This window comes from Macadamia integrifolia, chromosome 9 (genome assembly GCF_013358625.1).
Source record: "Macadamia integrifolia cultivar HAES 741 chromosome 9, SCU_Mint_v3, whole genome shotgun sequence".
NCBI classification, from domain to species: domain Eukaryota; kingdom Viridiplantae; phylum Streptophyta; class Magnoliopsida; order Proteales; family Proteaceae; genus Macadamia; species Macadamia integrifolia.
In genome coordinates this window covers 20967358-20979385 of record NC_056565.1, presented here as the reverse complement: position 1 = coordinate 20979385, position 12028 = coordinate 20967358, and the positions used below count along the sequence as shown (strand labels likewise).

General features: G+C 37.3%; 2 protein-coding genes and 1 long non-coding RNA gene across 7 annotated transcripts in view; 2 read left to right on the top strand and 1 right to left on the bottom strand.

Moving 5' to 3' along the window:
- The window catches only part of LOC122088075 (cell division cycle protein 123 homolog), a 14562-nt gene extending 12859 nt beyond the window's left edge, over nucleotides 1-1703 (bottom strand). Inside the window, exon 1 of the mRNA XM_042657222.1 lies at nucleotides 1684-1703. The gene's annotated coding sequence lies outside the window, so the exon portion shown is untranslated. The remainder of the gene's footprint in view (nucleotides 1-1683) is intronic.
- An 816-nt stretch (nucleotides 1704-2519) lies between these two features.
- LOC122088315 lies at nucleotides 2520-3444 on the top strand. The gene is made up of 3 exons (XR_006143040.1): nucleotides 2520-2636; nucleotides 2850-3169; nucleotides 3277-3444. It is a non-coding gene; the product is annotated as an uncharacterized LOC122088315 (long non-coding RNA).
- Nucleotides 3445-4464: 1020 nt separating this feature from the next.
- The window catches only part of LOC122089425 (ABC transporter C family member 2-like), a 30938-nt gene continuing 23374 nt past the window's right edge, over nucleotides 4465-12028 (top strand). The window contains exons 1-5 of one of the 5 annotated variants that reach the window (XM_042659150.1): nucleotides 4465-4650; nucleotides 7915-8442; nucleotides 9085-9263; nucleotides 11022-11061; nucleotides 11406-11562. In XM_042659150.1, the coding sequence (XP_042515084.1) occupies nucleotides 8110-8442; nucleotides 9085-9263; nucleotides 11022-11061; nucleotides 11406-11562 (709 nt within the window). In that variant the 5' untranslated portion in view covers nucleotides 4465-4650; nucleotides 7915-8109. Of the gene's footprint in view, nucleotides 4651-7058; nucleotides 7182-7246; nucleotides 7414-7599; nucleotides 7759-7914; nucleotides 8443-9084; nucleotides 9264-11021; nucleotides 11062-11405; nucleotides 11563-12028 lie in introns of those variants that run through there. The other 4 variants (XM_042659151.1, XM_042659147.1, XM_042659149.1 and 1 more) reach the window with 4 other exon arrangements.

The window sequence follows — 12028 nt, the reverse complement described above, 5'->3', positions numbered from 1 at the left end:
ATAAATCACCCCTGGATCGTGACACTCTCCTTCAAATTGTTGTTGATTTAAAATGTTGAGTGTTTTGGTGGAGGCGTGTTTGGATGTACTTCCCTTGTGTTCTGGAACCCTAACTTTCCTAGGGGGACTGGGTGTCAGTCTGATCTTCTTCCCTTTGAACTCAAAGACATAGGTGTTAGACTTCCTGTAATTGGTGACATCCCGGTCATATAACCAGGGCCTACCTAGAATGATATGGGCAACATCCATCTCTAGGACATCACACCACACTCGATCCTCATATCCTGCAAAGTGTAGGGGAACTAGACACCTCAGATTTACGGGAATGGTGGACTGATCAACCCAGGCAACCTTATAAGGCTTGGGGTGGGGTTCAGGTTTGAGGCCCATTCGAGCAACAACGCTCTTAGCGACCACATTTATGCAACTCCCGTTGTCTATGGCGACGCGGCAGTTCTTGCCCTGATGACATGTGTTGGTGATGAAAATATTAGTTCGTCGCCAATCGTCGCTATTCTTAGGTTGTGAGACCATGCAACGCACAATGCTAAGCTTGAGGTCACCGGCCTCCTCGGTGTCCTCATCAGATATGGTCTCATCTGGCCTATGGTCCTCATACTCGTGGTCCTGAAAACCCTCTTGGTCACTTTCCTCAGGGGTCTGCTCTCCTACGTAAAGATTCCTATTGGGACACTCTCTGGAGAAGTGACCAAACCCACGACACTTGAAGCACTGTTGTTGCCCACTACTCTTGGGCGCTTCTCCTAAAATTCCTTTACCCTTGTTGTCAAATTGACGCTGTGGTGCAGCAGGGGGTTTTGGGAATCCAGTTGAGCCTTAGGGTGGTTTTCTAAATTGGGACTCCCCAGCTTGGAAGTTCTTCCTCTGAGAATAAGTTCTCATGGAGGATTCCACCTCAAGGGCTATCCTGAAGGCCTGTGGAACGTCTCGCACCAGGTGGGGTGCCATACGAGACTAAATTTTGGAGTTGAGCCCGGTATAGAATTTGGATAGTGCCTGCTCAACATCCTCCCGAATACGACTTCTAATTTTTAATTCATTGAACTTGCTCATGTACTCGACCACGGACAAACGGTGACGGAGACTAGACCTCAAAAGATAAGACATGTAAACAAGGGACAGCAGTACTTAATTACCCTCAACCTAGACAAAATCATGCTCTAATACCAAGATGATGTAGGGGGGTTCCTAGGTGACTAGGTCTCCTACAAGATTAACTAACTAGGTAAGGTCAACTCAAGGGGCTTAGGTATAGAGGACAAAAAAGAAGCTCAGCAAACAAGATTAAGCATGCAAGATAAAATGAGACTAATAAACAAAGTAGCCAAAAGCAATAATAATCTAGACGGAAAATCACATAAATTCTTACTTAAGTCTCAAGTGGGGACATGGGGAAGGGAACAAACGACATACGAGTGTTAGGTTCAGCACAAATCAATCTAGACACCCAAATTAGTTTTGCAAACAATCAATGTCCTCTAGCAACCAACTAAAATAGAAAATCAGCAGGGTTTCTTTTGGAGATATGACATTGACGAAACAATTTAAAACAACGGGTAAAAATAGGCATAAACAAAGGGCAAAGGCTGATTTCAACGTTAATGGGTTGCAATATATAATAGAGATTGATGGAGGTGAGGAGGGTTTAGTTTAATGTTTTACTATGCTGCTGTCCATATCTGAGGAGAAGAGAAGCAATCAAGGTCCTCCAAAAATAAAGAGATGCAGTCCACTTTTAGTTGATGAAGACAAGTCCAGATGGTTGTGTAGAGATCCTCAGTATTGTCGATGTAGCTTGGAGAATGATGTTGGGGCTCTTAGTAACTCACGGATAGCAGGTACAGCCAGCAGTCACCCATTCATTGAAAGGAGGTCAGCCACAACAATCCAACATTAAAAGAAAAAAATAGAGCAACAGCAGTTCAGTCCTCAAAGAATAGAAAACAACAGTAGAAAAAGAATGGAAAAAGAGAGGGAGGTGAGACAAGAGAGAAGAGAGAAGAATGGAGAGAGAAGAGAGAACCGAGAGAGAGAGGGATGGCGTGAAACAGTGAGGCCGAGAGTGAGAGTGAGAGATGAGAAAAAGGAGAGAGGAGAAAAAGAGAAATCGTGGGGGAGGGATTTGGGGCTGTTTTGCCTTCAATATTCTTCATTAATTGAAAAATAAACAATGGTCAATGGTCTTACACTTTAAATAGAATAAACTTCCAAAAATAAAAAGATACTTAGAAACTCAATTGCATGAAATAAAAAACTACCTAATAGATCAATATAAAGAAATCCTAGTTTCCTAATTGTGTAAGACAATCAAATATCACTAGATTTAAAGCAAAGTACTAGAATCAAATAAGATTTGATGGGGTTCACAAAATCTTTTAAAATCTTCTAAGATCTTCTAAAATCTGGATCGAGCTTGGGGCCTACAAGATCTTCTAAAATCTTCTAAAATCTTCTAAAATCTGGATCGAGCTTGGGGCCCACAAGATCTTCTTTTTCCTATTCTTCCAGCCACAAAGATGGCTACTTCTTCTTCTTCTTGCGCCTGTACACTTTGATGTCCCCATCATAAGTTTTCATATCTTCATCATCAATAGTTTTAATAGTTTGTATTGAAGGTAAGGTTTATTTTTCTGTTTTACTCTGTATCTCTAAAATACTTATATGAATTAAATCCCCTGGCTGCTGCATACTTGGAACTTGAAAGTCTTGCTTATTCTTCTTCCCATCTCATCTTCTATTGAGGTATTAATGACACTGGCATCCATTCAGTGGCTGCTACATACTTAGAAGTCTTATTAATTCTTCTTCCCACCCCTTCTTTTTTTCAGGTACTAGTGTCACTGGCAAACTCTTATTGGTTGATCACTTCAAGTCTCTATGCTGCAAAAAGGTTGCATGATGCCATGCTTCATTCCATGTTAAGAGCTTCAATGGTGTTCTTCCGGACCAACCCTATTGGGCGCATAATCAATAGGTTTGCCAAGGATCTAGGTGATATAGATCGCACTGTTGCTGTATATACAGATATGTTTCTGAGTCATGTGTCACAGCTCCTTTCAACTTTCATCCTGATAGGCATATTGAGCACCATATCCCTGTGGGGCATATTGCCACTTCTGGTATTGATATATGCTATCTGTATTACCAGGTACACACAACCTCCAGAAATTTATGGTTTGTCTTAATTCATTGCATGTCATAGTAAGTTTGTTTGCACCTGTTCTACATTAACACCTGTGCAAAATCTTGGTTTAGATATGGAACATTATCGTGTGGCCCCTGCCATGTTTGGAGAAACAACAATGGAAACAAATCCTTGATGAATGGCATCTGAAATAGACAGTGGCCCTGAAATTCCTTATATATTTTGATATGTGAAAATTGTCATGAATTATTGGAAATCTATTGGATGATATCTGATAATAACCTGATTCATTGACAGCCCCTAATACTTATTTCGGGGATTACAGAACACCTATGAACAAGAACAAAGGGACAGAAAAGGGATGGGCTGGTTTTTGTGTGGAGGGTCTGGTTGTAGACTGCCTAGTGCTTACAATTGTACAGCGTCCTGAGTGATGGGCTATACTATTTTTGAAATACTTAGTACAAGTCTTAAATTTGTGCTCCATCTTTTGTCTCTATTTGTGTCTTCCGCTAGCTTACCCCACACACACGGTGTGCCTATCCCTCTCATTTTATATTCATATCCAATTGTTATCATTTCAATAATTTTATTATAACTTTGAATGAATTTCCTCGTTTATTTTGGATTAAAATTTGGCAATTGAAATGTATATGAGGTTTTCTATCACATGGACTAACACATGTCGGACCAAATGGCAAATAGTGAAGCATTATACTTCACTAAGCATAGTGACGCATAGAATAACCCTTTTAAATCTGTTTGTAACCAACCACCCTCCTATTGTTGCCAAACTTATTTGTCCACCCTATGCTACCAACTTTTTCAGACAAGGTTTTATTTTGTAACCCCCATCAGAAAAAAATAAATAAATAAAAATTTATCCCTCTTCCTCCTAAGTCAGGATCGCGTTCTTGTACAAGGACAACGATATAGTAATTGTGAGACATTTATCCATAGAACATAGAACACCGTTAGATTTTTTTGTTAACGATTTTTGCATTTGTTTATTTCCTCTTTCCTAAGAAAGCGAGAAAGATAATAGATGTTGGGCAAAGGTTAGGCCCCACTAAGGGAGTGTGATGGGAAAGACATGTGGGTCAATTTTAGAGAGAGAGAGAGCCTGAATCATCTCCATATGGCTATACTCTCCAACCCCATCTCACATCATCTGGATCTTCACCCCAATCGAGTCCCCACCTTTTCCCATCAATATTTTATTTTTTCAACCCAAAAATCAAACTCTTTTTATTTTTCATTTATTATTCCCTTTTTTTGGTAATTACTTTTCATTTATTATTATTTTTTAAGGGAACAACTTTTCATTTATCATCGCTAACGTGAGTTGCTTGAGAATCCAATAGACTAGAACACATGTGTGCATAGGCATTCTTGAGTTTGGAGTTGCAGACTCAAGTTGGGCTCTGATCATAACTTCAGCATCGACAGTTTGTGAATGATGGGAACGATGAGACCGCATGGAGGTATTTTTCTTCTCTCATTTCAGCCAATAAATCTAATTAAGGTGGGAGTGTATAATTAGTTCTCGCAATACTCTCTAGCGACTTCGTGATGGAGCTCAGGATGGCCTTTCTTTGTGTTCCAATTACTTATATTAGAGTTTACAATGGCGGACATCTTATGCAGTGATTACGGTTTTTTTTTTCCCCCTTTCATCATTATGGATGGATTTTTTTTCGATCTTTTATATATTTGTTAGATATTAGAAAGAAATACAAAAATACGATTCCCCATATGGATTGCCCTAATGGTTAGGGTGAAGTGGAAATTGTGTAGACAAGCAATCTCTCCGAGGATTAGTTCGTGGTATACGTAAGTTGGCCTAGGCACCTAAGTGGAGAAAAAAAAAAATTAAATATCAATTTTTTTTTAGATGCATGTAGTGGCGTAATGAAATAGAAGGGGTTGGGTCCGGGTCCGGGTCCGGGTCCGGGTCCGCAGGGAGTGCTCTTGGATTTGGTTAATGATGGGATAGGGGAGGATTGTTGTTTTTGACTTGCAGTGATTTAAAAAATCGGTGAAACGGATCGGAAATTGGCTAAATCACCTTGGGATCACCATTGATCGATTTGATCGATTTGCATCGGTTCAGTCTAATTAGTGTATGATTCTGAATAATTTTGATCGATTCAGATACCGATTCCTATTTAAAAACCTCACCCCAAAGCCCTCAATCAGGATTAGGGACTTTGCCACCATGGTGGGGATTCTTTTCAAACAATACGAGTATATGAAAAGGATGAACCAAGAAGAAAGTTAGGGCAAGTTGTCTAAAAAAAGATAGATGGAAGGTGGGGGATTGACTTTGATAGTTTTATAATAATCGTCTTTTTGTTTTTTAACTAAGGTGTTCGAGTTAGTTTATGCATACTTTGATTAATCCTTGGGGAAACTAACATAGTAACTCATTGCCACGATTATATACTATTTGTCTTTATTTTTTGAGTAATTTAGTTAAGGGAAATAGTCATAGCTTGGTTTACGTAGCCTTCACCAGTGCAATGGCTAATAAGAATGCATGTAAAAGAATAAACATTCAGAGGATTTTCAATTCCACAGGGTGGGGTGTAGAGTCCACAAGACCAAGCAACTTTTTTCATTTTAAATAATTAAATTTATCGTAATAGTGAAAAGAGAAAAAAAATTAATAAATCTAATAATATAAAAACAAAAATAGAAGATAACTCGCCTTAACCCAACTCACAAGAGACAATTCAGTCTCTCACTCCCAAAACCTATAAGAAAACACATATAAAAGAAATATAACATTCAAAAGATTGATAAATCAATTTTATCTTCACAAATTATGCAATTAAGTTCAAGTGGAAGATGATTATCACCATTAAAACTCGAATTTATTTAGGCTCACGTGCCAAATTAACCAACCAATCCACTACTAATTCAGTAAACTTCAATTCAATATTAAGTAATGTTATATTTTTTCCAGCACAATTGTGATTTTTTTATTGGGAATTCGAATAACAATTTTTTTTTTTTATGATTTTACTGATATTGATACCTCATACAGCCCGTCCAGGATCGACTAGGTATTGATCCCCAGGATGATCCTGCCATTGCCTCCAATTCGATAGCGATATGGCGATACCTCATTCTCTAGTTCATAGTACACATCCATCGACCAATGAGGTTGGTAGTCTAGTAGTGCAAATGTCCTCAACTTATCACCGCTCAAATCGACTAGTTGTGGGTTCGGTTTTCGTACGAGGGCTTCTCCTAAGGACTATGATCACTGCCATGGAGTTATTACAAAATGTACAACCAAATTAATTATTTAGTAAGATAAGAACACGATGTATCCAAGGGAATGACACGTGCCACCCACTTGATAGAGGTTGTAAGGATTCTAACCACGTAAACCCCATGAAGAGAAGATAGTCGCAGGAGGAATATCACCCATGAAGGAGATAAGACGTATCCGAGTAGGACTCAGAAAGGAAAAGAGGCGGACCCAAGGGGAACTCTCAGAAAGAAACCCTAAACCCTAAGCACTATAAGAGAGAGCCTGAAATGAGGGGAGAGGTAAGTGAATAGACTCACACCATTACTCCTGTGAAAAATTGTTCTGTCGGTCTCTAACTTGGGTGTCGAAGAACTAATTCTGGAGATACCTCCAGGCCTCTACCTTCTATGCTTGTGCATGATCAGTTAATACAGATTTTCGACAGCAACACAAAAAAAAAAAAAAAAAAAAAATACACAGCCATCGTACATCTTCATACATGGTCATGTGGGCCATGTGGATGCTACCGATCGTCCCTTCCGCCACAAAATAATATATTAATGGATGCATGAACCTACATTTGTCATGTACCCGCTTTGACCCAAAGATTTTCTTTAAAGGAAAAAAAAAAAACTCAAATTTGTCACCTATGACGCAAACAAGCAGAGCCTGCAAAGAGAGCAGCCGGACAGTGGAACCGTTCCGGCCAACCATGAACCGAAGACTAAAGTCAACAATAGAAAAATCCAAAAGGTCGACAATTACCGGCTCACATTCCTCCCTTTTAAATAAAAAAATCCCACTCTCTGTTTGAATAATCGAATCGAATTCGAATTTTATTTTCTATGGAATGAAATGATCAGAGAACCAAACGAATCTTTTCTTCTCAATAAACAATCCAATCTGTGTCTGGCACTGTTAAGCCATCATTCTTTTCATTATAAGCATCTCAATCTAATAAAGTTGGTTTAATATAGGAAATTTCGTAAGTGATGACGCTTGTTCATGGTTGATTTTGTTTTTGCTTCTCTGGTTTCCATGAAAGCCGGAAAAGAAATGTTTGATTTGGTCTTTCGCTTTATTTATTTATTTATTTATTTTTTAATTTCTTTGAAAATATTTTTTTAGGGCATTTTTTATTTTCACGTTGATGGGTTATTGTCTTTGTAGCACTCTTTGAAAGCTTGCACTACAAGCTTCCTCATTTGAATCACATCCCTTTTCTGTTTCACCTTTATATTGATCTTATGTGTTTCATTTCAGAAGGGGTACTGGTCTTTGTATTACTCTTGATATTGTTGTTGATTGATTGATTTAGAGTGGCATTTTGGTTAGTTTGGTGCTTGTTTCTTGACAAAAGTTGCTATTACTTTTGAATTAGTTCTTGATTTTTGGCAATGCAGAAAGCTTGAAATAGACAGAAAAAAAAAAAAAAAATCATTGGGATTACTTAATGAAATTTTTATTCTTGATTTTTTTTTTGTAGGAGTTGCTTCTGTTGGGAGTCAAACACTGTTTGATTGATCTGAACTGTTAAAAGATTGGATGAGTTCATTCACTGTACTTGATTTGGAGTGGTGAGTGAAGCATCCATTACTGGTCAAACAGTCTACTTGATAGGAGGGAAAGGAAGGGCACAATGTGTATTTAGTGGAAGAAGAATTATAGAAGTGATTCTACAATGGGTTTTAAGCCTCTGGTTTGGTATTGTCGGCCCGTTGAGAATGGGGTGTGGGCAACTTTGGTGGAAAATGCCTTTGGTGCGTACACACCCTGTGGAATTGACACCATGGTGGTCTGCATCTCTCATTTGGTACTTCTGGGTTTATGCATTTATCGAACATGGCAGATCAAGAAGGATTTTACAGTTAAGAGGTTCCGCCTGAAGTCGAATTACTACAATTACATGTTGGGGCTGTTGGCTGCTTATTGTACTGCACAGCCTTTATACAGGTTGGTGATGGGAATTTCAATTTCGAATCTTGATGGGCAGACGAGCCTTGCTCCCTTTGAGGTGAGTTATGGTTAAACTTTTCTGGCATTGCATTTTATAGGCCACTTTTGTTCTTACTACCACTTTGAAATTGCATCATGCTACAAATACGAGTGCTTTTAGAACAGAATTCAACTTTAATTTCTGTAAAATTAATTAACCTGTTAATGTGGTGTGAGAACACTGATTTCTTTTATTATTGAGGAAATGCAATCACTTAAATTACTTATATTCTTTTTTGTTTTTGAAATGGTAAAATAAACTTTTTTTTTTGGCTTTTTTATATTCTTGCCTTGTCCAAAAAGTGTATTCAGTTTTGAATGATTTCGTGGAGACTACAATTTATTACATGATAATACTTTGAGGTTGGGAAGATGTTTTATGAGTCAAGCACTTGATCAGGAACTCCTTCTACTTACATCGTAAGAAGAAGGAAATTCTCGAATCTGCATGGAAAATTTAAACCACTGAATAGCTGTTTCCTTGTTTATGGTGTGCATAGTGGCATTAAAAAACAGGATACCTGCTAAATTGCTATCAATAGGAAAGAAAAGTTTAGTATATCATGTTTAGCATATGAGGCAAATTTGACAAACAAATCTAAAATTATTTTTGTGGGTAGGTAACCAGTTCACTTATCTGCATATTTCTTCTCTGTTACAGATAGTTTCTCAGCTCATTGAAGCTCTTGCTTGGTGCTCTATGTTGGTCATGATTGGTGTAGAAACTAAAATTTACACATGTGAGTTTCGGTGGTATGTTCGATTTGGCATCATTTATGTCTTGGTGGGGGAGGCTGTTATGCTTAATCTCTTTCTGTCAGTCAAGGAATTCTTTAGCAGGTGAATCATCCTCTCACCTATTAGATTCTTTCCATAACTTGCTGAAGACGACTAGCTATGTCCACTTTAAAGCAATTGTTTTGTTGTAATCTTTTTCTGTAATTCACAATATAATATGTGAGTGTTCCTTTTCCTCTGTTATTTTACCCAGTATTGCTTATCTGGGTGCTATGTGAAGTCTTTATTTGGATGGAAGTCTTGGAGAAAAAATCAACAATCAACTATCTCATCCATTAAAGATATTCAGATATTTGTTTGCTATAGAAATTAAAGGGGTGTGAGTAGAAGGAATGTCCCAGTTTGAGGAGAGGTCTATCTCTAGAATTTGTTTGGATGGTTCAATAATGACATCTGGTTGTCTAGTTCATTGAATACTTCTTTAAGTTTGGTGAACCAGGTGTTGGGACTTTATTGGAAAATTAGCTGTTGTTTTAGTTCAGTGATATCCTGTTTCATATCTTTATTAAAATGTGCATCTTAAGCATCTATACTCAAGAATATGAGTCTATAAAAGTGAGACTTTATAACAAATAGGCTAGTGTCCCTTGGCTATGTGGCTATGCTAATGACATATGAGTGGAAGAGAGCAATGTGAAGGCAGTGGCAGAATGGCCAAGCCCCTGAAAAATATCACTGGGTAATTTTAATTTCTATTCATCACAAATTCTTTGCCAATGTCCTGCAGGAAATTCTAACATACCTGATATCGATTGCCTGAAGGTATGGTAATTTTGTTGAATTAAGCAGCACAAAATTATCTATCTATGGTAGCATACTTTTAGGCAGGAAGTATTGCCAGATATCCTCTTATCTTATTCAGTGATGAAAAAGGGACATTCTCCATAGCTTTTTCCATCAATAGATTTGGAATGCAGAGGTTATAACTTATAAGGATATTGATGGGTTGAAAGGGTGATGCTGAAGTTTGCAGTTTTAAGATTTAAGTGAAGTCATTGGGGATGGGTTTTTAAGTAATTGGCTAATTAGTTATAAACAAGCAATGGTTGTTACTAGGTTGAGAAGTAGAGAAAATTCATTGTATAATATATTGACAAAGTAGAGAATGAAAGAGAAGGAGCTTAAATTTCGTTAGGATCAGCTATAGCAGACTCGGTCATTTACTAAAGCTTATAGATTCTTGAAAGCATCTTCACCTTCAAAAGAGAGGACAATTAACATCAAAACTAAAAAACCGGAGCATGATAAATTTATTCATCAATCATAATAAAAGGAATCAACTACAATAGGTTTTAACTATCCCATCTCCCCACCAAAAAAAAAATCTCAGACTTCATTTGATTAGAGTGTTTCTGCACTCATGGCTCCTCTCAAACATTAAAATGAGCAATTTTGATACCGCGAGATACTCTTCCCATATGTTAGCCGTAATCAAGCTCTACCAAATTACATTGGAGTTGTAATAACTTCTTAACTGAAAACCCTTTATAGTGAGAACAAAATAAACCAACAAGAATGTTATGAGCCAAATACAATGTGTAGCCTCATGTATGTTTATATGCAAACATTTTATTCAAGGTGAAATCATGGGGTAATTTTGTTTGTCATATAGGATCTTGCTGAACAAACAATTAAACATGCAGCATTATTCCTAGGACATTTGGAGAAAGAACTTTATACACTGTGGAGTGCCTCTTTTTTTTTTTTGGGGGGGGGGGTCGTTGTTTATTTACTGTGAGTGCTTTTCACTATGAAGAACTTATAGGGATCTACTCATGCTTATTTTCTCTTTCAATGCAGATCTGTGTTGTATTTATACTGCAGTGAGGTTTTATGCCAGGTTTGTTTTCTCTTATATTCTTTTCGATCATTTGAATTTTTTGTATTCCATGTGGGTTTTACAATTCTGTCTATCTGGTTGTGCTTTCAGCCTTTACTTGGTACTTGGTCTTGGTGCTTACATCTGAGATATACAGTGCCTAGACTCATATAAAGGTGGCCAAATTGTTTTAAAATTTTTATTTAGAGGGCTATGGCCGAGTTAAGCCAGATCTGTAGGAGACAAAGTAACCACAATGTATCTGTCACATTTGTCGTTTTAACTTTTAAGTGGTTAGTTTTATATGTAGTTTCATTCTGGAAATGAGAGTAATCCAATTATATTGTGCTCATTCGTGTATGCAGGTAACTTTTGGAATCCTCTTGCTGTTTTATGTTCCTGCTTTGGAGCCATATCCGGGTTATACCCCTATCCAGAGTGAGACTGTTGATGACACTGAGTATAAAGAGCTTCCTGGAGAGGAACATATTTGTCCTGAGAGGCATGCCAATATATTTTCCAGTAAGTATTAATTTTCTGCATTTCAAAAGTCAAGTCTTGAAAATTTATTGTTTTTTGTTCACTTTGTGAGAAATATATTAATCATTGTCTACAAAGTGAGAACGTATAAACTCCTACGAGCTAGACAGAAATGGTGGTCTAACAGTCATAAGCAGCAAATTTCATGCACTTCCAAGGTGCTTATCATACCCATTGATTTATTCCATTAAGTGATTTTCTTCACTGAAAGTTTGAAACCTTGTTTACTTGTTTGATCATAACTACTGAATTCTGTAACACCTTTGCATTTTTTATGTACCTATCCTAATTGATCCAAATAAAAACAAAAAGGTTTGCTATGGTGATTCGGTTAGGTTGATGTTCATGTTAGTGATGAACTTGGTGTGACAGATTGATAGTGAAGTGTATTGTGTCCATGTCTACCATGAGTTGTCATTCATCCTTATATCTATTTGATTACTAACTG